This window comes from Schistocerca cancellata, chromosome 8 (genome assembly GCF_023864275.1).
Source record: "Schistocerca cancellata isolate TAMUIC-IGC-003103 chromosome 8, iqSchCanc2.1, whole genome shotgun sequence".
Lineage (NCBI taxonomy): Eukaryota > Metazoa > Arthropoda > Insecta > Orthoptera > Acrididae > Schistocerca > Schistocerca cancellata.
The window spans coordinates 219,412,501-219,438,923 of NC_064633.1; the positions used below are offsets into that span (position 1 = coordinate 219,412,501).

A 26,423-nucleotide genomic window follows, 5' to 3' on the forward strand; every position below is an offset into this window, starting at 1 on the left:
TTCAAGTAATTAAGTCGTACCCACTATGAGGATAGTCAAAGGCGATATTCTTGTTAGTTCGCAGCTGACACACGCCACGGTGTTGCTGTTGTCTCTCGTTTGTGATGTGAATATCGAAGAAATAAACTGCGAAACACTGTGGGAGAATACCTCACAACTTTTACAGAGCATGTTTCTACCGTCATAAGACGAAAATGAGATTGGATATATGGCAGATGTAAATCTTATTCATGCATTTCCAGCCAAACGAACATGCAAAATTTCAGGCACTGTAGCACTTCATTCCAGCTCGGGTACGCAATTCGTGTTAGGTCCGCTGCTGAAACACAGCAAGCAAGTAGCAAGCAGCAGCTATTTGCAGAATGTGTAGGTTTGTTATGGATAAGAGCATTCAAAATAATTCACAAGAGCAAATTTTCAGACAGATAAGATATTTATTAAATAAAAACCTGAATACAAATCAACAGTAACCACAGTTTATATCTCTTTGGCATACACCGGCAGTTAATATTTAAAGCTATGGTCCACAACACAGTTTTGTTATGAAAAAAACTCAGTCTTGAAATTGTTGTTACAAACGTGCATATTTAGGACTCAAAGGCTAATTGACAGTCTTATCTCTTCATGTAAATAATTTGTCTCTTTAAAAATCTCGGTCATGAGCTGCTATTTCACAACTGTCTCCAAAGAGATCTGAGAATAAGTTAACAGCAAAACCCCACTTATTTCTCAGTGGAAAGGAACGATACATATTTTCTCTCTGGAAAATGATTTGCATGCACTGCATTAGGAACTGATCCATTTAAACTACTCTAAAGTTGAAATACACAGTTTTAAGCAAAAATCAGACCTATACAGCATTGTTTCAACAGTAATAAAAATAAAAGCAACAGCACTGATTTCTACACCAATAAAAGCTTCTTAAGTAACAAAATTGCTAGGACAGTGCAGCCGTTAGGAACTAAACAGCAATAGTATGCAAACTGTATTCACACAGTAATGTGAAAACAGATGCGATTTGCCACACGGTATTGTACAAGATAAAAAATATCTGTTGCACATGCAAATATAAATATAAATATATATATATCAGTTGAACCATAGGAACAGCAATCCACGTAAGAAAAGTACACGTTTATACATTTATTCTCAACGATGTATTTCTCTTTTCAAAATATCTGCTAGATAATCTACTATTTACACTATGCTACTTTCACATTCAAAAGTGTAAAAAATGTAATATTCAGTTATAGTACATCCATACAAAAGTAAATGCCCTGAGAGTGTTTGGAATGGCTTCCATCTTAAACTAATCCTTAAAACCTACAGATGACTACATACCATCCGGTACATACCCGTAATTGTAACGGCGTAGCGTGTTTCAGCTACGCCGTGTGTCCGCCAGTTGACCTGGCTGGACGAGATGCGTGACCTCTGACCTCGAAGCGAGGCGTGGGGTCACTTGAGGATAAAAAAAGGACTGACCTTGCGCTGAACTGCTGGCTGGTACAGAACAAAAGGAGTAGGGAGGAGGAAGATTTACATTGCCTACTTAGAGGTTAGGAAATTGTTATGCTGATGAAATGTACCCTGTAACAGGCGATGAAGTATCAGAGTGCAAGTGGCGAGGAAATCAGAAGCATGATTTTCAGCAAGCAGGTGTCCACAACGAATGGCATGCTAGTGACTGAGTAGACCACATTACACACGAGCAACTGCAAGTTTCTAGAAGCTGGAGAGTCGCAAACAATCGCGAAGGCGTACAAAAGCCTGTGGTGAGTTTCGGCTCGGAAATGCTCTGCTTTGGACAACAGTGGTTGTCACAGACGAACCTAAAACCGTTTAAGCTTTGTGCAGTTATTGTATACACGCCCCACGCCCTTCACCCGTGTCATATTCCCAATGAGATGAAACCACACTGCGTATTACAATTCCAACACCACAAAGAAAAACGCTGTCCAAAGAGTTAACATTTATTTCAGCCTTGGTTTGATTTTCAAATTCCACCGGACGAGGATGTAATTGGACGGCTCTTGTTTAGTCTGATACCCTCACTTAAAGCTGATTTCAGTGGCTCTGGTTCAGTTTTTTGGTAGATACGAGTTTTGTTCCGCAGTTGCATTTGTGCATCACATTTCCGTTGAAGAAAATGGCACTGGACGGCTAATGTCTGAAATTAATTTCCTTCTCTTTCAAAGTAACGTAGATACAGATTTCTATGGGCGAAGGAAAGAAATTCGAGGTTCCTGTAGATACATTTCCAACTTCTCTGCAGCCGCGCTGGCGCCATCGCGCCGTGCCGTGCTTCACACTGAGCTCGTATTTCGTGTTGCTGTGTCCAGACTGCTCATCGACTTCATTCTTGAGAACTGGCTTCGTTTCAGGTACAGCATGAGTGAATTCTTCCTTAGGTGAAGCTGACTGGAATGTGAAACTTGAAGAACGGCTAATGCTTATACGAGAAGTATTCCAAAACTAAGGTCCGTGGCCAATATTTATCTGATGGCCGGTCTGAATGAAGTTTCGCGCATGCAGCGCTGTCTACCGACTCTTTAGGAAACTACTGGAGTATTGGTTTGATTCAGTAGTCGTTTTTCAGTCGGCGAGAGTAGATCGCAATGGCAGAGACCATCGTAGATCCCGCCAGTTGTGAAGTGCGCGGTGTGACAAAAGATCTTCAGCTGCTGAAATCTGTCGTGAGTTATGCCTAGTGTTGGACCTGAAATAATGAGAGACAACCAAGTTCGAAAATGGTGTCGAGAATTTCAAAATGACCTCACAAATGTTCATGATGAACAGCGGAGTGGCAGGCCCAGTCTGGGGACCAACGACATCGTTGATCAAGTGAACCAAAAACTTTAAAGTGACCAGCGACTGACGATTTGTGGTCTGGCTAACGAATTCCAAGATGTTGCTCGAACCTCAGTTTACAGGTCTGTCACTAAACAGCTTGGATATCACGAAGCGTGTGTGAGGTGGGCTCCAAAAATGCTCAGTGATCAGCACATAGAGCAAAGAATGCATAGTGCACGACAGTTTTTGGAGTGCCATTGACAAGATAGAAGGGATTTGTTTTCCCACATCATTACGGGCGGCGAGACGTGGATATCGTACACGGACGCAGAATGCAGTACATGCAATACCTCCATTCAAGCTCATCGAAACCAAAAAAGGTCAAGTAATCTGCGTTCTGAAAACGAAAAATGGTGTCTACCATTTTTTGGGACGAAAAGGGTGTCCTTTCGATTGATTTCATAGGCCATGGGTCAAGAATTACACTAGAGGTATACTGTGTAACGCTAACCAATCTGAGGGATGCGATCCCACATGGACGCGGAGAGAAACTGTCATCTGGCATAATCCTCCTTCACGACAACACACGACCTCACACCGCTGCCAAAACCAAGGAGAAGATTAAAAATGCGAACATTTTGATCACCCTCCATACAGCTCCGATCTTGCACCAAGCGACTATTTCCTCTTCTTGCACATAAAAAAGTGGCTGGATGGACAACGATTTCAAAACTACGATGAACTCAAGAGTGGCTTTACCAACTGGCAGGCCCATATGCAGAGAGGTTAAAGAAGCTGGTGTAGCGTTGCAGAAAGTGTATAGATGTGAACGACTATTATGTGAAAATGTAAAGAAGATATGTAGTAAAATATTACTGTCAATAAAAACATTTTCTCAATAGCTTCTTTCTTTATGACCAGACCGACCTTAGTTTTGGAATACGCTTCATATATCAGTCAGTATTGAGCATTGCTTGTAATGAAGAATTTGAGATCCGCAGAAGCCAGATAGAATGTCTCCAACTTTACTGTCACCCTCCACGCTAATGTATTCTGTAGTCTTGTCACCAGATCGTTGTCGACTACGTTCTTGCAGTCTGGCCTGCTTTCAGGTACAACGTGAGTGAATTCTCCCTTAGGTGAGCCAGCTCGAAAGAGGATACGCGAACAGCTAATCTCAATGTATCAGTCAGTGTTGAGCATAGTTTGTGTTGAAAGACAGGAGTTTCTTCTTGTACATTTGTGTTGTTGATATGCTGATAGATTTGAACGTCGTCGTAATATCTTCGCACTCAATGAAGGAATGGGTCTCCGCCATATTCACCAATACCATTGCTGCTGTTTCCTGCACCCTGTTTTCCCGTAGATACCGACAGCGAGTGTTCGCTCGACAGGGAGGAACGAGACCTGACAGTTCTTCAGCAGTCGTTCGGAGAGAAAGGACGAAGTGTCCAGCGCGACGACTGGCCGACCCTCGCAGCTGGGGGCTAGGACAGCTGTGGGGCGCGGTGGCGGAACTTGGGGTGGTGGTGCTTGGCCAGGAAGCTGGAGTCTTGGCGGACCACCGCCTTCATGGACAAGTCCTCCGGCTCGGTCTGCTCCGGAGGTACACTGTACATTACCAAGTTCTGCTCGTCGCCGTACCCGTCGTCCATCTCGTCGTCCTCGTTGACGAACTCGGTCCCGTTGTCGTCGTGACCCGAACCGGTCTGGACGACGTCGGAGAGAGGCGGCGACGGAGACTCCGGGGGCGGGACGGCGGCTGCGACCGCGGAGGGCGGCGCCTGCGCGGGTGGTGGGGGCGGAGGCCCGGAGCACTTGTGGTGCGCCAGGTGGTGGCGGCGGCGGAAGCGGCCCCCGCACGACGCGCACGCGAACGGCTTCTCGCCGCGGTGGATGAGCGCGTGCGCCTTCAGCTGGTTGGAGTCGGAGAAGCGCGACGGGCAGAGCGTGCAGGCGTACGGCCGCTCGCCGGTGTGCACGCGCAGGTGGCGCCGCAGGTTGGCCACCTGCACGAACTGGCGGTCGCACTGCGTGCAGTGGTACGGCTTCTCGCCCGTGTGCAGCCGCATGTGCGTCTTGAGGTGGTGGTCGCGCGTGAAGCGCTTGCCGCACGACGCGCACGCGAACGGCTTCTCGCCGGTGTGCGTGCGCTCGTGGTTCTGCAGCACGTGCTTGTAGCCGAACGACCGGCTGCACACCGAGCAAGTGAACACCTGCACACAAAGAAACAGTCCACTGTACTAGACGGCACGCGAACCGCACCCTGTTAATACGTATACTGCGTAAGCATTTGACACACTGAAACTACTTGGCAGGTTAAAACTATGTGCCAGACACGATCGGAGGTGATTTTATTTAACACACGACCGGTTTCGGGTTTGTGCCCATATTCAGGTGGTTTACATTCATGTACATGTTTCCATGTCCGCAGCTCGTGGTCTTGCGGTAGCGTTCTCGCTTCCCGCGCACGGGGTCCCGGGTTCGATTCCCGGCGGGGTCAGGGATTTTCCCTGCCTCCAGATGACTGGGTGTTGTGTCGGAGGAAGCCAATGGCAAACCACCCAGCTCGGACCTTGCCTAGTAGGCGATACAGGTCTCCCGCATCGTCCCCTACGCCCCTCGGAGTATGGGACCTTATCACCATCATCACATGTTTCCATACTCAGTGTTGGAGATCGCTGCTTAAATTAAAAACAAATAATGTGGTGCCGGTCGTGGTGGCCGAGCGGTTCGAGGCGCTTCAGTCCGGAACCGCGCGACTGCTGCGGTCGCAGGTTCGAATCCTGCATCGGGCATGGATGTGTGTGATGTGCTTGGGTTAGTTAGGTTTAAGTAGTTCTAAGTTCTAGGGGACAGATGACCTCAGATGTTAAGTCCCATAGTGCTCAGAGCCATTTGAACCAAATAATGTGGTGAGGACTAGACACAAATAAAACATTTGGAAGGGGCTATGCGACACCTGTTGTAAAATATTATAATACTTACTTTGAAACGATATGGATGCGCAAGCCACATGTAAGTACAATAATTTTACAACATATGTCGTTTAGCCAATCCCATCTGTTTGTCCGTATTAAATCATCACATTATTTGTGTTTGATTGAAACAGCGATGTCCAACGCTGAGTATGTATGGAAACATGTACATGAAAGCAAACCACCTGAAAATGGGCACAGCCCAAAACCGATCGGGTGTTAAATAAAAACACCTTTTACAGGGTAATTACAAATGATTCATAGAATTTTGGATGAATGTATTTCACTACTCACTACATACAAATAGTGACTTATGCAAGTTTCTTACACATCACTAGAAATGTTCTATGTATCATCCTGGTGCTACACAACACACATCTATACAGTACTCAATTTCAGTCCACTGACGTTCGAGCATGTCCCTATCAGCCGGCCGCTGTAACCGAGCGGCTGTAGGTGCTTCAGTCCGGAACCGCGCTGCTGCTACGGTCGCAGGTTCGAATCCTGCCTCGGGCATGGATGTGTGTGATGTGCTTGGGTTAGTTAGGTTTAAGTAGTTCTGAGTCTAGGGGATTGATGACCTCAGATGTCCCATAGCGCTTAGAGCCGTTTGAACCATTTTGTCCCTGTAAGTGTTCGCCAGCGCAGCAGTAATGCGATCCTGGAGTTCAACCAATTTGTGGAATAGGTGGTACACACAAATTGCATTTCGCGTGTTCCCATCGAGAAAGATCACACACTGTAACGTCGGGAGAGCTTGGAGGCCACCTGTAGAGCGTCAAATCATCCTGAGCATATCGCCTAACCCATCTCTTTCGAAGTTCCTTGGTCAGATGGCGACGCAGTTCTCTATGCCAGTGAGGCGCAGCTCCGTCCTGCTGGAATATGAAGTGTGCATTACCAACTGTCACTCTCCCATACAACCAGTATTGTAACACGTGTAGGTACGTCATACCCGTCACAGTTTGTCCAGGAAAAAATTGCGGCCCGTACACGTTGCTACGTGACAGCGCAGAAGACATTCACCTTTGGAGAATCCCTTTCAATCTCCATTGTAATATTGGGATTTTCCGTGCCCCATATACAGACGTGACGTTTCACTTTACCGTTTAGGTGGAACTCAGCCTCATCACTGAACACGAGTCGGTGGGGAAATTCGTCATCTTCCACTTCTTACTGGAAACATTCAAACATTCACGTCTGATAGTGCAGTCGTTTGGCTGTAGACGTTGCAACAGCCGTATGCGATACAGTTACTTGACGTATTCACTTCCGCAGTTCATCTACATATACATCTACATCATATTCCGTAAGCCACCTAATGGTGTGTGGCCGAGGGTACTTTCGGTACCACTACAATCCTGTTCCACTGATGAATAGTGCGTGCGAAGTATGATTGTCGGTAAGCCTCTGTATTGGCTCTAATTTCTCGAATTTTCTCCTCGTGGTCAATACGTGACATCTATGCTAAACGATCCCGTAACGAAATGCACCGCTCTTCGTTGGATCTTATCTATCTCCTCTATCAGTCCTACCTGATAGGGACCCCAAATACATGAACAAAACGGGCGAACAAGCGCCTTATAAGCCACTTATTTCGTGGATGAGTTACATTCCCTTAAGATTCTTCCGATGAATCTGAGTCTGGTATCTGCTTTTCCCACTATCTGTTTCATGTGGTCATTCAGATGGTTCAAACGGCTCTCAGCACTATGGGCCTTAACAGCTGAGGTCATCAGTCCCCTAGAACTTAGAACTACTTAAACCTAACCAACCTAAGGACATCACACACATCCATGCCCGAGGGAGGATTCGAAACTGCAACCGTAGCGGTCGCGCGGTTCCAGACGGAAGCGCCTAGAACGGCTCGGCCACAGGGGCAGGATGTGGTCAGTCCACGTAAGGTCGCTCTGGATATTTACGCCTAGATATTTAACGACAGACGGTGCCTCCAGCTGTTTGTCATCAGTAGTATAGCTGTACAGTAGTGGATTTCATTTCCTATGTATGCGCAATATGTTAACATTTATTTACGTTAGGGTCAACTGCAAGAGCCTGCACCATTGATCAGTTCTCTGCAGGTCGTTCTGCAAGTTCTTACTATCTTGTGGTGTTGTTACTATGATGCAGACAACTGCATCCTTTGCGAATACCCTTAAAGAGCATCCGACGCTTTCTACTAGATCATTTATAAATGGTCCTGTCACACTTCCCTGTGGTTCTCCAGATATTACCTTTACATCTGTCGATTTAGATCCGTTAAGAGCTACGTGTTGAGTTCTATCTGCAAGAAAGTTTTGAATCCAATAGCAAGCCTCTCCGATATTCCGTAAGCTCGTATTTGTTTCATTAAACGGCAGACGGTGTCAAATGCCTTATTGAAATCAAGGGCGCGCGGAGTGGCCGTGCAGTTTGAGGCGCCATGTCACGGATAGAGCGTCCCCTACCACCGGACGTTCGAGTACTCCCTCGGGCGTGGGCGTGTGTGAGTGTTGTTCGTAGCCTACTTAAACTTAAGTAGTGTGTAAGCCCAGGGACCAATGACCTCAGCAGTCTCGTCCCTTAGAAATCACACCCATTTGAACATTTTGAAATCAAGGAACACGGCATCAACATAAGCGCCGTTATCCACTGCGCTGTGGATCTCATGGAGGAACAGAGCGAGCTGAGTTTCGCAGGATCTCTGTTTCCGGTATCCACGTTGATTTTAATAGAGGAGATGTTCATTTTCCAAAATAGTCATAATTCTTGAGCATAAAACATGTTCCATAATTCTACAACAGATTGATGTCAACGATCAGCGATATACGTCTATAATTGTGTGGATCTGTCTTACAGCCTTTCTTAAAAACGATAATGAACTGCGCTCTTTTTCAGTCGTTAGGTAGATTTCGTTGCTCAAGCGATCTACGATAAATTACTGCTAGAAGGGGAGCAATTTCTTTCGTATAATCTTTGTAGTATCATATAGGTATCTCATCTGGTTCTGACGCCTTTCCACTACTAAGCGATTATAACTGCCTTTCAATTCCGCGATCGGTTATCTCAATATTTATCATTTCGACGTTCGTACGATAATTGAAAGGAGGGAGAGTGTTACGATCTTCCTCGGTGAAACAGCTTCGGAAGACCGTATTCAGTATTTCGGTCTTTTCTTTGTAATTTCCCGTTTCGGTGCCGGTGTGGTTGCTGAGAGAATGAATAGATGATTTTGACCCACTTGCTGATTTTACGTGCCACCAAAATCTCTTAGGGTTTTTACTCAGGTCGGTTGACAACGTCTTACTTTCAAAATCATTGAACACTTCCCTCATTTTTTTATTTACTATTAAAAACAGTCTTTATCACGATTTATTTATTAAGGTGACCGGGTTCGACCACTACTGTGTTCATCTTGAGACCTACAAGTCGTATACAAAGCTTTAATTAGAGGGCTACATACATTAAAGAGTATACATAAAGTTATAAAGCTATAAAACGATGAATTACCATTTAGTAGGAACCTCTTTCTGCTGGAGAATCACTGCTGGAGAAACCAGTGCACGTCTTACTTTATATAATAGAGGCTCCGCCCAAGTCGAATAACAACGTAAAATTTTTTAGTTGAGAGAACATTGTCAATAAATAAAAATAAACGCACACTAAAACTTAGCTTATTAAACAGCTATTGTCAATTAAGAAGCGTTAAAAATATTTAAATATGTAGGATAAATGAACTTCAGTTTGACAGTACATGGGTTGCCCTCTCAAGGCCTGTTAGTGAACCATTTGGAACCACTGGTTGCCATGCTGAAGTTGGACGCCGTTCCAAAGATGAGGCAGCAGGCTTCTTTCCACTGAAGTTGTTATAAAGTCGATAGGCAAACTAGTGGTTGCCATGGTGAGGATAAACGCCAGTGCAAAAATGTGGCAGCAGGCTTCTTTCTAACGAAGTTGTTGCGAAAGTGGAATGACGAAGGCTGTAACGTCAGACTATGTATTATTGAGCAGCAACATGTCTTTATTGAAACGATTTTCAATGAGTAGGCTGCAATAATCTTTAGCTGACATGTATACTACACGCTGCACAGATACGATATGAACTAGTTGTCCATATTTATGAAATATTGTCTATGAAGTTCGTATGTAGAATACTTTTTTTTTATTTTGCTCTCCTTACGCTCATTTTCGCTGGAGAATACCCAGCTCGCGACTTGCATGACGTGTGGATTTCATTGGGCTACGAAGGAACACATGTCGGACGCTCTCCACTGGTTCCTCCGCGACAGATGGTCGCCCAGATTTTTCCTGATATTACCAGAGATTCTGTCTTGTTGGGAGGATGGAACAAGGTGCACTCAGCCTCTTGAGCCCAATTGAGGTGCTACTTGACCGAGTAGCAGCGACTCCGGGTCATGAAAACTGACAATAGCCGGGAGAACGGCTGCCCCTCCACAATTCATGCAATGAAGTCATCGGCAAACATTACACAGTGACTGGCCTGTAACGATGGACCCTTCAGGGCTTGTGATCGGAGTTGAGGTTTACAATATCCAATTATTCTCTTTCATCTGTTGCTAGAAGGACTATGTTGTCTGTAAACATCAAACGATATATTCTTCTTCCTCGAATTTCTATCCCCTTGCAATGTAGTGCTCAGTGGTCCATTATGGTTTCTAAGTATGTGGGGTGGTCATAATTAAACTTTCTGAGTCCTCGTGAAAAACGACTGATCATAGGAGACTGAAACTTTGTTGGAACATTTATAAGGACATGTGGAAGAGAAATATCGAATAAATCATTGAAAGAAACATGTTTTTAATTCACACATTACAGGGTGATATTAGTTAATTGCGTACCATGTTTACGATGCCGGTTACAAACGTTACTCTATGTCGCGACCTTCTGCATCCACGACAGCCTGGAAACGTACGAGAGACGGCTCTACTGCTGCCCGAAAATCTTCAGTCCCCGACTTGTGTTAATGTGCCATTGATAAACCGTGTCTTTCAGCCAGATATCAAGCGGCTTATCTTGGTGGCCACACAGCTTGGAATGATCGGCCAATGATCCGGCTTTCTTCAAATGAGTTATGTGGTGACCTCACGAGCAATCTGAGGTGGAGCTCCATTGTGCATCAAAACAGTTGAGTTCAAAGCCCCTCTCTGCCGCAGAGCAGGGATCACGTGTTGGCGAAGCAGCTCACAGTAACGTGTACTGTTCAGAATGCATGTCCTTGGTCCTTGGGGCCCAGTTCCTTCGACGTCGCTGTATCAATACAAGCGCCTAACTGCAAGTCATGACATTAACACTACTAACAACGGAAATCCTGCAATGCACAGTATGAATATCATTCCTATAAAGTTGGTTACCACACCGTAAATAGTTTTCTGTGTAGCGGCGAAAGTTTAATTTTAAGCACCCTGTACAAGGAAAAGCCAACGGCCTTGCAACAGAGGTAACACCGGTTCGTGTCAGAGCGCCGAAGTTAAGCGCTGTCCGGCTGGGCTAGCACTTGGATGGGTGACCATCCGGTCTACCGAGCGCTGTTGGCAAGCGGGCTGCACTCAGCCCTTGTGAGGCAAACTGAGGAGCTACGTGATTGGGAAGCAGCGGCTCCGGTCTCGGAAACTGACATACGGCCGGGAGAGCGGTGTGCTAACCCTCCATATCCGCATCCAATAACGCCTGTGGGCTGAGGATGACTCGGCGGCCGGTCGGTATCGTTGGGACTTCCAGGGCCTGTTCGGACGGAGTTCGTAGTGTACATAGAAAAGGGGAGACTGACAGCAGCCTAGAGCTACTCCTTTCCATTTGGCACGTTCTCCTCTCAGTTTCATACCGGTGCGATATCAAGTCATTATTTACGCTGAAAGAAGCTGTTAGTTAGCTGATGGAATTACATTTTCATGGAAACAAATGAGTCTCAACTGATGTGATGATGATGTTTGGTTTGTAGGGTGCTCAACTGCGCGGTCATCAGCGCCTGTACAAAGCCCCAATTTTGAGACAGTCAGATTTTTTTTAACAGTCCAATCTAGCCACCGTCACGAATGATGAGGCCAACACAAACACCCAGGTGCCGGGCAGAGAAAATCCCCAACCCGGCCGGGAATCGAACCCGATACCCCGTGATCCAGAGGCAGCAACGCTAGCCACTAGACCACGAGATGCGGACGTCGGTAGATGTGCTAACCACTACACCACCTTTCTTTCGATATAGTTCGTTGCGTTTGGTCTGGGCGGACGTCACAAGACATCCGTTCAAGATAATCGTTGACTTCCTTACAGAGAGCAGGCAGCCCTCTGACCGAATACGCTGAGCTACCGTGCCGGCCACCAGAGCATTGCGGGTATCACTGCTGCATGGCCTCCACTATTACGCCGCCCTCCCTAACGCAAACTTCAATTCACACCTTCAGTCCACTTTCCTCTACTTAAATCGTCATGCACAGGGAGAATTTCCTCATTACGTCAAAAACTGGGATATCATTCGAATGCTGGAGAGGCTCGGCATTACTGACAATTTAAGAAGGAGAATATGGGCTGAAAGTGTGAACTGAAGTCAGTGTCAGGGTTCGCATTGGACTACACGTCCGTGCAGCTGTAGCAGCCACCTTGCTATTGCAGTGTACGGGTTAGCACATCGGCGTAATAAGCAGGAGTTCGAATCCTGGCCGTAGCACAAAGTTTAATTCATTACTTCAGCTTCTACACAAAAACAAATCAGTAACTTAAGAACTCGTCTAGCAAGATTTTAGTGCGGGAGCTAAAGAACTTGCACCCCAACACAACGTCATCATCTCGTGAAGCCACAGTGTTTGCGACGACGCACCTTGTCGCCGTTGGGCGTGGTGGGTCCCGACGAGGTGGCAGCCTTGTCGTCGGGCGAGGGCGTGGTGGCGGCGGGCGACCCGGGCTTGGAGGAGGCGGTGGGTCGGCGGCGGCGCGGCGTGCTGGAGGCGGCGGCCGGGAGCGGCGCCTGCGGGGGCGGCACCGGCGGCTGCGGCAGCGTCGGCCAGTAGAGCGGGCGAGCCGCCAGCGTCGCCTGCAGCCCCAGCAGCAGGCCGGGGTGCGGCAGCCCGGGGAAGGCGGAGGCGGCGCGCACCACCAGGCCGCCCGGCTCGTTGTTGTTGTCCGCCTCCGGGGGCGGAGAGCCCTTGGCCGGCGGCGCGCCTGCGGACGGCCCTCGCCGCGACACCAGCCCTGCTGGCACACATACACACACACCTGTACTTGCCTGCCTGCTGACTTATAACAATTTGTTTAGAGGTACTTCGCCCTCACACTACAAACGAAAACATAAGATAGAGAAAATCCATGGTAGTTCATTAAAATACCTCACGGTAAGAATATATAGCGTAGACCGCCCGTAGGAGGACCTGAGAACTTCGATACACACACACACACACACACATATATATATATATATATATATATATATATATATATATATATATACTACTGGCCATTAAAATTGCTGCACCAAGAAGAAATGCAGATGATAAATGGGTATTCATTGGACAAATATATTATACTAGAACTGACATGTGATTACATTTTCACGCAATCTGGGTGCATACATCCTGAGAAATCAGTACCCAGAACAACCACCTCTCGCCGTAATAACGGCCTTGATACGCTTGGGCATTGAGTCAAACAGAGCTTGGATGGCGTGTACAGGTAGAGATGCCCGTGCAGCTTCAACACGATACCACAGTTCATCAAGAGTAGTGACTGGCGTATTGTGGCGAGCCAGTTGCTCGGCCACCGTTGACCAGACGTTTTCAATTGGTGAGAGATCTGGAGAATCTGCTGGCTAGGGTAGCAGTCGAACATTTTCTGTGTCCAGAAACACCCGTACAGGCCCTGCAACATGCGGTCGCGCATTATCCTGCTGAAATATAAGGTTCCGAAGGGATCGAATGAAGGATAGAGCCACGGGTCGTAACACATCTGAAATGTAACGTCCACTGTTCAAAGTGCAGTCAATGCGAACAAGAGGTGACCTAGACGTGTAACCAATGGCACCTCATACCATCACGCCGGGTGATACGCCACTATCGCGATGACGAATACACGCTTCCAACGTGCGTTCACTGCGATGTCGCCAATCACGGATGCGACCATCATGATGCTGTAAACAGAACCTGGATTCATCGGAAAAAATGACGATTTGCCATTCGTGCACCCAGGTTCGTCGTTGAGTACACCATCGCAAGCGCTCCTGTCTGTGATGCAGCGTAAAGGGTAACCGCAGACATGGTCTCCGAGCTGATAGTCCATGCTGCTGCAAAACGTCGTCGAACTGTTCGTGCAGATGGTTGTTGTCTTGCAAACGTCCCCATATGTTGACTCAGGGATCGAGACGTGGCTGCACGATCCGTTACAACCATGCGGATAAGATGCCTGTCATCCCGACTGCTAGTGATACGAGGCTGTTGGGACCCAGCACGGCGTTCCGTATTACCCTCCGGAACCCATATCTGCTAACAGTCATTGGATCTCGACCAACGCGAGCAGCAATGTCGCCATACGATAAACCGCATTCGCGATAGGCTGCAATCTGACCTTTATCAAAGTCGGAAACGTGATGGTACGCATTTCTGCTCCTTACACGAAGCATCACAACAACGTTTCACCAGGCAACGCCTGTCAACTGCTATTTGTGTATGAAAATCGGTTGGAAACTTTCCTCATGTGAGCACGTTGTAGGTGTCGCCACCGGCGCCAACCTTGTATGAATGCTCTGAAAGGCTAATCATTTGCATATAACAGCATCTTCTTCCTGTCGGTTAAACTTCGCGTCTGTAGCACGTCATCTTCATGGTGTAGCAATTTTAATGGCCAGTAGTGTATTGTACTCCCGCTTGTATGTTGTGCGTAGAATACTGATTTTGTTCTTAACTTCATCCTGCGCATTGCGAGGGTTGTCCAGAAAGTAAGTTCCAATCGGCAGCGAAATGGAAACCACTGGTAAAATCCGGTAAACCTTTGCACAGATGTGTTGGGCAGTGTCTCTAGTATGCCCGTCGATCGTGTCGCGTCGCTCTTTTCAGTTTAGAGGAACAGTGAGCACATAAAGATGCGAAGGGAATAGCGTCTGCCGCCAAGTAGGAGGGCTTGCATAGATATTTCGACTGTGTCGTGCAGCCAACATAACACAACTGTCGAGCAGTTCCTTCTTCATGCCAGTTCTCGGCCGTACACTGCGGGGGTAATAAAGACGCTCCTGCAGCGTTTCCGATCAGAAGTGTCTGATCACTCACAATACAGTCCGTAATTGGCTCCCCTTGAGTCTCATCACTGCTCACAAGAACCGCTGGCTATGAAGACAAAATTTTTCCACTGACAGCGAGCTGCAGACCAGTGCAGATAACTGGTCGAAAGCACAGGCGGCTGCTTTCTATGACGAGGATATTGGGAAGTTGATACAACACTACGCCAAGAATCGAATTTGGAGCGGCGATTATGTAGAGAAGTTGGTGTAAGGTGTACCTAACTGTTGCAAATAAAACATTTCTGGTTTTCAATGTGGTTTCCATTTCGCGTACGATCGGAACTGATTTTCTGGACAACCCTCGTATAAGGCTGGAAAAGGTGTGACACCTCTAAGTGTTTCGTAATTTCCAATGCTGTTTTGTTTTCATCCTTTATCGTAGTTTACATAGTTGTGGAAACTCACGATACAGTGAGGGAATTGTAATAAAACTATCTTAATGTGGCGAAACCTCAACACAAACAACGTTTGTCATCTTGTCAAATCTTCCGCCAGTCAGAATCTACGGCATACACCTCCAACGCGATCCATGACTGATAAACGCATCAGGCAGCATTGTACACTGTCAGACATATGGCAAACATAGCAAAATTCGACAGAGTTTTTGATTGTTTACAAGCGTCTTTATAGAAAGGAACTGTTGCGTTCAAATTGGAGAAGCAGGCACGCTACAGCAGAGACTTGCCTTCACCCCCATACCACGACAGAATGACCAACATAAGATCTATGGAGTCTCTCCTTACCACTTCGGATAAAAAGCCTCCCTGATAAGGATGGTTACAGGAACAATTTTTCCCGGAGCAGGTACTTCACTGTGTCTCCCCCGATGCAATAAAACCACGATGACCACATTTGCGAACCCCATGTAGATGCAACTTTTCGAAGGAGCCTATTCTGACCCAAGTTCGTGACGGTACTGTTAAATCGTTATGAACAATTAGTGTGGAAGTTACCCTCATCTTTACTTAACATGTACTGGTCTCTATTTATACTTATTTGTCTTTTTCTGCTGCCAGTCAAGTTTGTGTATTGTGTATTGAACCGGGGACCTAGAAACGACGGAGACGCTTCGTCCCGCTGTGGCCCTCATTGGTTCACAAACCCACAACAGGCCACAGCAGTCCAACCCCCCCCCCCCCCCCCCCACCACCACCACCACCGCCACACCACACTGAACCCAGGGGTTATTGTGCGGTTCGGGCCCCAGTGGTCCCCCCCTCCCCCCCCGAGATAACGTCACATACCAGACGAGTGTAACCCCATATGTTTGCGTGGTAGAGTGATTATGGTGTATACGTACGTGGTGACAGCGTTTGTGCAGCAGTCGCCGACATAGTGTAACTGAGGCGGAATAAGGGGAACCAGTCGGCATTCGCCGAGGCAGATGGAAAACCGCCGTAAAAACCATCCACAGGCTGTCCGGCACACTGGACCTTGACACTAATCCGCTGGTCGGATCGTGCCGGGGACCGGCACGCCTTCCCGCTCGGGAAGCAGCGAGTTAAACCGCGCGGCTAGCAGGGCGGGCGCGAGTCAATTTACTAACTTTGTGTTTACTTTAACATAGTGGAAACACGTTTTAAGCATGTTTTGCTCATCATCAGGCGTCTATACAGACAGATGTTACGTAAAGATAAAAATCTTAAAAATTAACCCAGTGACATTTGTTTAAAGTTTACTATTGCGGTAATTGGAGGGGCGGAGGGGGACATTAGGTGGCTAGAAATCGAAGTCCAGCTGTGTCTTTTGCTGGCGTGGAACTGTGACTCGTTGTTTGTTGTGATTGGTACTACAGTGATTTTTTGTCACAAAGCTTCATCGGCATCTTTGGCACACTGACGGAGCTGTAGGGTAACATCACTATTGTTCTTCTTAGTCTGAGACTAGTTTCGACGCAGTTTATTTCACAAACGTTTATATGTAGACGTAAGCAGTATTTCTTAAATAAAATAGGGTGGCATTTCTGTGGTATTAATCATAACGAGGGACAGCCCCATGCAAGCAGAAGACATCGATTTGGCGACCTACTGCATCTCCGCCCTTCCTCCTCCAAATACACCAATAGTCACTCCAGCAACAGAACAGTGGACAAAACAGTTGTATGTTAATTTAGATTAAGATTTTTTATCTTTAAGTATTGTCTAATGGTGAGAAAAATATACTTGAAACTTGTTGGAATATGTTACATTAAATACTCAATAAATAAATTGACTGTAATCATAACAATACAAATAAATATTCCACTCAGTCACCGTTCCACAATTAAGCCATAATTTGCGGTTTCATATGGTATTCGTAGAAGTCACGATTAATCTAAAACGTTGCATTTAAAAAATACAGAAGTTATAAGTTCTATAGGCTGCACAGAATTTAATCATGCATGAATCCCTAGCCATCTTCACCGAAACACATACTGTACAAACCCTAATGTAAATGTGATGGAGTAACAACAGAAAATACTAGGGCTTGATGAAAAGTAATAAATTTTTTATGTGATAGCCAAGTTTTTTAAGGAAAAATAATTTTATTAAAATTCTACGTCTTTATTCTTCATGTCTACAAGCTTATATATGTATTTCTCAACATAGTCACCCCGGCGACGAACACATTTCTCCCAAAGAGAGACTAGTTTCTTGACACCGTCAATTTAGAATGTTTGATTTTGTTGACGGAGCCATAAGCTCATCTCTGCTTACACCACTATCAAAATGAAGTCATCGAAGGTGTTCTTTAAGTTAAGGCAACAGATGAAAAACGGAAGGGACCAAGTCTGGACTGTATAGAAGATTATCGATGACAGGGAAACCAAGGCTTCGGAGTGTTGCAGATGCCGCAGCAGTGGTGTGTGGTATGGCACTGTCATGCTGAATTACAGAGTGCCGCATGTGTGGACGAACTCTTCGAATTCGAAACTCGATTACAGCCCGCTGTTTCTCACACACAGTAATATTTACGTTACGCGCTGTCATGTTACGATACATAGTTCGGAGCCCTCTGCACACATGAAGAATAAAAATGTAGAATGTTAATGACTATTGTTTTACTTAAAATGTTTTAAGCGTATTCAAATAAAAACTTAGGACGCATTACTTTTCAGCACGCCCCAGTATAAATCAAATTTTGTCGCACGCAGGCTGCATGCAACCAGAAAACTGATTTCGTACAACAGTTATCGTGATTACATCAACCCATACTCTACAAAATGGCAGTTCTCCTTCGTCAAAATAAGGTTTGGTTCTGTGCGATAAGATTAAAATGTTGATCGTCTGTGTGTGTGTGTGTGTGTGTGTGTGTGTGAGTGAGTGTGAGTGTTAATAGTGTTGGAAGCAAAGTGGATCATTTACGAACTGTGTATTCACATATCAGTTCAGCCTCCCTCACAGGCCGTGTCTTTTTTTACACGGTTGCTTCCACGTCTCCACAATTCCGCCTCACTGAAGTACTTGAAGCAGCTGGCGCGGAGTATAGAAGGCGGTGGCGCGATCGAATAATCGTAGATCAGGCGTTACGTAGGGAGGAGGCAGTGTGAACTCGAGTCGGCCGGTATCTCGTGTTTGAATGTCGCGCGCTAGAGCGTTTCCCTGTTTGCACGGCGCGTGTTTGCCGACGGTCTAGACGCGTAATAAATATGGAAGCGGTTTGTGTGTACCATAGAGAGCAGTGGAGAATATTGACTCGCCGACAATATCGCTCAACGCCCAGGGCGAGCCGTTTTTTTCCATTTCCTTCCTTGTAGCCTCATCTGTAATTCTAAACCGATCCATCCAGAGAACTTTGAGGCGGTGGACACTAACCTCCAGGGACAGCAAATTTCTGTATCTACGCCCGCTTTCACGTGCTGCAGCTGCCGTTCTACCACTGTCTCCTACATTCGTTGACATTGCTAACTAAAAGCCTCCAAAAGTGTATTTAGGTCCACACTCCAGGAGCCACCGTATAGTGTGTCGTACTGGTAACATCTTTTCCTCACTTCCCCGTTCCATTTGCGAAAGGCACGTTGCAAGAATGATTGTCGATAATCCGCCCTCGATTTTCGCGTCGTATTCATTTCGCTGGACATGTATGGTTCGAATTAATATGTTGCCCCACTCTTGCTCGAATATATACTCTCGGAATTTTAAGAACAATCCCCTACGTGATACAAAAAAACGTATATTGCAGCGTGTGCACTGGAGTTGGTTGAGCAGTTCCTTAACAGTATCGCGCGCTTACTAAACTATTCCGTGGCGAAACGTGCCGCTCTTCGTTGCACCTTGGGCTATCGCTTTCATGAAGTCATTCTAACAAGCGTCCCTCATAATTGGGCAATACTCAAAAATCGGTCGAACAGGTGTAAGCCAGTCCTTTCGACGACGAATTACATCTACAGCTACATGACTAGTCTTCAAATGACTCTTAAGTGCCTGGCAGAGGGTTCATCGAATAACTTTCACACTTTTTCCCTACCGTTCCACTCTCTAACAGCGAAACAGGAAAAATGAACATTTAAATCTTTCCGTGCGAGCTCCCAATTCGCATGTAATATCCGTAGCACTTTGCCCCCTATTTCGAAGTAATACAAAACGAGATGCACTTCTTTGAACTTTTTCGATGTCCACCGCCTATCCTATCTGGTCAGGATCCCGTAATCCACAGCAATACTTTAATAGGAAGTTGAGAAACGCAGTGTAGAAAGTCTTGACTTCGAATGTGGACTACTCATTAGATTTCACCTGAGTAACATATCCGTCACGATCAGGAACATTTCAGCTCTTCTACAGCTGCCCACATCGACTGCTGGAGATGTCACTGTGAAGTGACCAAACTACTCGTAAGTACACTAAATGTTCTGGCTGACAAGGACCGTCGATCGCTGTGGGCGGGGGGAGGGGGGGGGGGGGGGGCTTGTAGGATATAGTCTGCTGGAGTGAGTCACTCGTGAATTCCAAAATGCTACTACCAGTCCAGTCCAGGTACCACAACGACTGTGCATGGGGAATAAGAAAGAATTGCTCGAGCAGCTTCTCAGAAGTCACATATTTAGGTAGTCAGTAGCTAGGCGACCCTTAAGGTGGTTTAAAGAACGACGCAACTGGACACAGGATGAATGGAAACGAGTGATATGGAGTGATGAATGACTCTGTACCCTGTGGTAATCCGAAGGGACGTTTTCGGTTTGGCGAATGGGTGGAGGACTCTTGTCGTCCACTATTGTAGCAACAATGAAATAAGGACAAGATGGTGTTCGGAATAGGAATGTTTTTATTGCTTTTGACGTGATCTCGTTATTGCGCTTAAGAAAATCCTAAATGCAGAAGGATATGAACACATATTATAGCAATGTTTAGTACGTACGGTACAGGAACAGTTCGTAGACGATAACTTTTTGTATCAGCGTGTTAATGCATTCCGTCACAAAGCACCATCTGTAATGGTCTGTCAACAATAACAGTCCTCAAATGGACTGGTTGGCGCAGAGCCCTGATGTGTACCCAATGGAACGCCGTTTGGATGTGAGAAAATCAACTTTGCTCCAAATACCAGCGTCCTACGTGGTTTGGTTCTTGAGTAAGAATGGGCTGCCAATCCTGAACAGACATTGGGACACCTCACTGAAAGTGTCTCCAGCAGTGACCAAGCCTCCATAAAGGGAAAGAGCGGACATACCCCGTATTAATGTCCACCAATAGGTGCCCTGATAAGTTCGATTAGACAGTGCTTACATTATAGATGTTCTCAGCAGTAATCGCAACCCAACGGACATAACGCTTAAGCAACTTCCATATCCTGAATTAACTTCGATTTGGTGCCATGTATGACAGAAAACGGCAAAACTCGCAGATACAAGTTTTTAGTTCGTTGACATCTCAACGAAGGTCCTCATGTAACGTCCGAAGCCCTGAAAATGAATCTGTAGCTTCGGAGTGTGCATCAGGGAAGAAGCTGTTCCTAAAAGGCTTCTGTTAAGGCAGGGTATAGACCCGACTTTAGGTGGATTCACTTCAAGACTAAATGGCACTTTCTATCTCTGTTACATTCAGGCTACCACTTCCAGCCTCTGTGAGATTCATCGTCAAGCTCAAAGAAAGGGCCGAGATCTCTAAAGAGAAAGAGAAGCTTTAAGGAACAGAAGTGAATGAAAATTAGGAAAGCAGTAGATAAAAAGGGCGGAAGGAGGAAAGGGGGGAAGAGGTTTTTTGCTGAAGTTTCCATAAGAAAATTTGCTGGATCAACTGGAAATTAATGCTATTAGAAGGAGTGAGGATGCCAGGCTGTCAAGGAATGAGAAGAGCTGTGCGGAAGGCGAGTGCACAGTTGAAGGAGAATTTAAGAATACAGGAGTGGCGAGAGCAAGAACGCTGGGGTCCGCACCAGACGAGGGGATGTCGGCCGGCGGCGGCGCGCGGGGAGAAATGAGACGCAGGGGGAGCTCCATATTGGCGTCTGCCATGATCGATATGTGCGCCGCAGTCGGAGGGACAGTCGACAGTCGATCACGGCGCCAGGGGAGCCGCGCCGGTATTCCATTACAAGCTCCTCTTTGTTCTCGCGCTTCGTGCGGCACACGCGCTGTTACTGTGTAGCACCAGGGAGGAACCATCCGCATCTCATCGCACACTGTTGTCTTCAATGATACCTCACGGCGTTATTGCTACCAAGACACCGTCTAGAGGATCGATTCATTCGTTAATACAGGGAAATCATAAGCGACAAGTAACTTTTCGAAAGCTAAATACTATAGTGGCACAAACTTCTTTATTTGACAAAAACTCGTTTTCCGGGCAGCAGTTCATACGAGGGACTTTGAATAAGTAATACAATACCTTTTTCTGAAAGCAGGTTGGTTTTCTCCAATATTCCAACACACCATATTATTCCCCACTGTTTTCGTTGCAAGCCCCTAATTCTCAACGTAGTCAATGCGACGGCAGTACGCCACCTTATTGAGAGGGCCTTCTATGCCACATGGTACTGATCTGTTAGGCGGCGTCGCAGCCAAAGTCTTGCTGCATAAATAACCTCTCCATCACCCACGAACTGCTTCCTACATTGAGCCAAATAAATAGGAATCGGAATGTGCGAGATCTGGGCTGTAGGGTGAATGAGGAAGAACAGTGTAGTTTAGTGAGCTCTCGCGTGCGCAGACTTGTCTCAAACATTGCGTTGTCATGGAGAAGAAGTTCGTTTGCATTTTTGTGGCAACGAACACGCTGAAGCCGTTTCCTCAATTTCCTGAAGGTAGCATTGCAGGAGTCAGCTGTGTGCGGTCGGCTGGCCCGTGTGAGGTCAAACAGGTTTGCGTCACCTTGTTGGGATGATGACAGACGCCTCGCCCAATGACTCTCCGTGCTTTTGTTCACTGCCAGATATCCGTAGGCATTCTACGAGCGCCTATGTATATCTGCGAACTTCTGGTTTTCCACCAAAAGAAACTCAGTGATAGCCCTCTGCTTGGAACCTGGACCAACGAGACATACGGGACCTGCAACGCACTTGTGGCGTCACACTAATCGGCCTGTCCGTCACACTTCGCGAACGCTCGGCTCCGTCTCTATATAGCTGAAGAGGTACCGATTAAAGGTCTTAAATTTTTCGTGTGCTACCGGGACCCGCATTCAAACGAGCAGTCAAGGATTGTTAAACTCGTCTGAAATAGATACTCGGTCCCCGCCGGAGACTGCTACTGGCACACCTAAGACCCACAGTGTCACGTGCTGTGACGTACACACCACGACCTGTATTTCTCGTTGGCCTCTCTTCGAAAACAACTCCGATACAGACGCCATTTTGAACGATACGTATAGCGCTGCTGCTTATCGGAACTCCACTAAATTATAGGGGCTAAAGCGATAATAATTCACCATGTCCCACAACAAATTCCGCAGTTTTTCAGCCGAAGTTGTTAGAGGAAAAAGAAGTGTTGCACTACTCTTTGAACGCTGCTCTTATATAAGTACGTCCCTGGCGCTGAGTAGTTAAGAGTAGACGGTTAACAAGTGGAGCATCCAGGTTAGATTCCCGGTACTACCAAGGATTTTACCTTGGTGGGAGGACTGGTACGAGGCGCATACAGCTTCGTGATGCCACCTCAGGAGCTACTTGACCGAGTAGTCTTCTTTTCTTTTGTTAACAAAAATAGGCATAGCAAGAACTTGACATCCTTGGTATCTTCTTCATCCCTCTGGCCGCCAACCTGATGACGAATACTGGTACGTCCGGTGCTGTTAACCGCTCTCTAGGATGTGAAGACCGCCGTCGCTGGTCATCGAAGCCTGGAATCTCATCGACTGGAGTAGAATTGTCTTCAGTATGAGTCCCGCTTCCAATTGAGCCTCTATGAACGGCGAAGACGTGTCTGGAGACGCCCTGGACAGATCTCAGATACCAGCCAGGCTGTCAACTGTCATACGGCCCGACAACCAGGAATGATGGTCTGGAGTGCAATTTATATTCACGGCAGGAGCCTTTTTGTTGTCATCCGCGGCACCATTTCAACGCAGCGGTACGTCTAAGACATTCTACACCCCGTTTTGTTGCCCTACAAAATGGTTCAAATGGCTCTGAGCACTATGGGACTTAACATCTGAGGTCATTAGTCCCCTAGAACTTAGAACTACTTAAACCTAACTAACCTAAGGACATCACACACATCCATGCCCGAGGCAGGATTCGAACCTGCGACCGTAGCGGTCGCACGGTTCCAGACTGAAGCGCCTAGAACCGCTTGGCCACACCGGCCGGCTGTTGCCCTACATGGCAAGCAATACTGGGCCTACATTTCAGCAAGATAACGCTCGACCGCAAGCGGCGATTCTTTCAATTGCTTGTCCTCGTGCTTGCCGAACCCTATCTTGGGCAGCAAGGTTGCCAGATTTCTTACCAACTGTGAACTTTCGGAGTATTATGCACAACCGCCTCGGGAGCCTGCAATCTAACGGGCCAATTGATCAGAATTTGGCATGATATCCCTCATGAGGACATCCAATAACTTTATGAATCAATGACAAGCCGAACAACTGCTTGCATAAGGGCCAAGGGTGGACTTTACTGACTTGCCCAATTTGTGAACCTCTTTCTCTTCAATTTTTCTGAGATTGTAATCATATGTTTGTCTATACATGTACATCACATATAGCGTTTTCCGACCCATTCGGAGAATTCCTTCATGGTGCGTCTCTTTTGTGAAAGAGTGTATCAGTGGAACATTAAACTCTTATTTCTTACCATACACTGCTCTTTCAGGAAATTTTGTAACTGTTCAAATGGTAACAAAACCGAGGGTTTATCGTGTCGCCAACGACATGGTCATTAAAGGTGGTGCACTGTTCACTGAGGGTAAGGATGGCAAATAAAGTTCAACAACCCCTATTCAAAGGAAGCATCCCGGTGTTCGCTGAAATGGTTTAGAAAAATCACAGATGGTCAGATGGGAGCTGGAACGCTGTTCCTCCAACTCACTCGGTCTGTTATAGCGAAACAGGTTAACAGCGACAGCTGCATCTACTCAGTGTATACTTGACGGAAACGAACTGCTCGAGGGGAACACGCCGTTCCACTCAGTCTAGCGAACTGTGCGGCACTCATTTTCAACCGACTTCCACAAGAACTGAAGGTGATCAGTATCAAACTGCTTTTGAAGCATAGGCCAAGATCTTCCCCTTACAGATTCCTTCTGATTGTACACAGTAATGCTCATGATCTCTATAGCTCTCGGTGTTGTTACCGTTACTTATAAACGAAAGCAGTTCAGAACATAGTGCTCTTGTAATGAGGGCTCAGGTGTGTTACCTGATCCAGCCATCCGGATTTGCGATTTCCATGGTTTTCCAAAAACATTCCATGCGATGGCTGGGATGCTTCCTAACAATAGGTCAAGGCCGTCACCATCCTCGTTCCCTGCACATTATTAGTAATCTGGTATTAACATACAATACAAACATCATATTATTATTATTATTTTATTATTCAGTACATTTAATTACTATTTGTTTAATTTAATGGTTTTATGACAGTGTACAATGGCACTATGCAATGGCACAAAACGAAATTAATCTTCCTTCCTTCCTGAGTAATGTTTATTCTGGACATCGAAGTTTTTCGCAGCGGCAAGTGCTCTTACCAACTGAGCTAACCAGGCACGACTCCAACCCTCTCAGCTTCACTTGACAGAAGCTCTCCTGTCTAGAAGCGAGGTGCTGATGGAACCGAAGCTGAGAGTTCCGATCGCGATTTCTACCTGTATAGATGAGATGGCACAGCGTTTGCCCACGAAAGGCAAACGTTCCAGGTTCGAGACACAATCCGGCACTCGGTTTTAATCCGCCAGCAAGTTTTCAACCTTTCTTTGCTCGTTATTACTAGCGGACTCAAGAGTCACACACAGTGTGGTCGCAGGACCACTAAATGTCTGCAGAACAAAACCTCTTGTTGGGAGAAACGTGTTCCTTGCCCTGGTTATTATGCTGAGAAATATTATGAGTGTTCAAATGAAAAGGTACGAAAGATCGTAACAACCAAACCGGTTGAAATTTGCACATGTCGCTTTTAGATAACGTAGAGAGACATCTACGGGCACGAATGTAGTGCCCAGCGAGGTCACGCGCGTCTGTCGCCTGCTCCTAAAAGATTAAATGCTGTGCCCTGAAGAGGAAGTAAGGCTCACCATCTTTTTCGACGTCCGAGGTGCGCTACTCATCGAATTCTTCGAGCACGGAAAACCCATTAACAGTGACGTGTAGTGTGAGACATTCCGTAACCTACGCAAGTCCATCAAGAGCAAACGGCCTGGACTGTTCACGGAAGGAGTAATTCTGCTCCACGATAACACGCATCCATACGTCTCCAAGGTCACACAGAGTGTAACGGCCAAGTTCAAGTAGAAGCAGCTGGAGCATCTGCCCTACATCCCTAACATGTCGCCGTGCGTCTTCCACGCGTTTGGTCCACTAAAAGAACATCACAAAGGGAAGCGCGTCAACTCGGACGACGAAGTGAAGGACACAGGGGAGAGATGTGGCTCCTGTCACAGCTACACGAATTCCGGGAAAAAGGAATCCTTTGGCTCATGAAACAGTGGGAGAGTGGCGCTCGGACGTCTGGCGATTACTTCTGAATAACTGCCATTATACGCACAATGCTGTTTCGTGCCATGTCTTTAGAACGCCCCTCTTAATTTTGTAGGCATGAAGAATAAAGATGTAAAACCTTAATAAAATTTGTTTTATTTAAAGTCGGCCGGAGTGGCCGAGCGGTTCGAGGCGCTACAGTCTGGAACCGCGCGACCGCTACGGTCGCAGGTTCGAATCCTGCCTCGGGCAGGGATGTGTGTGAGGTCCTTAGGTTAGTTAGGTTTAAGTACACTACTGCCCATTAAAATTGCTACACCGTGAAGATGACGTGCTACAGACGCGAAA

At 46.5% G+C, this 26,423-nt stretch overlaps 1 protein-coding gene across 1 annotated transcript in view; it reads right to left on the reverse strand.

Annotated features, from left to right (window-relative positions):
• Positions 1–415: 415 nt before the first annotated feature.
• LOC126095471 (protein krueppel-like) overlaps positions 416–26,423 on the reverse strand; it is a 76,374-nt gene continuing 50,366 nt past the window's right edge. The window contains exons 2-4 of the mRNA XM_049910260.1: positions 12,859–12,956; positions 5,363–5,392; positions 416–5,009 (exon numbers count right to left, since the gene is read on the reverse strand). Coding sequence (XP_049766217.1) covers positions 4,281–5,009; positions 5,363–5,392; positions 12,859–12,956 — 857 coding nt within the window. The 3' untranslated portion in view covers positions 416–4,280. The remainder of the gene's footprint in view (positions 5,010–5,362; positions 5,393–12,858; positions 12,957–26,423) is intronic.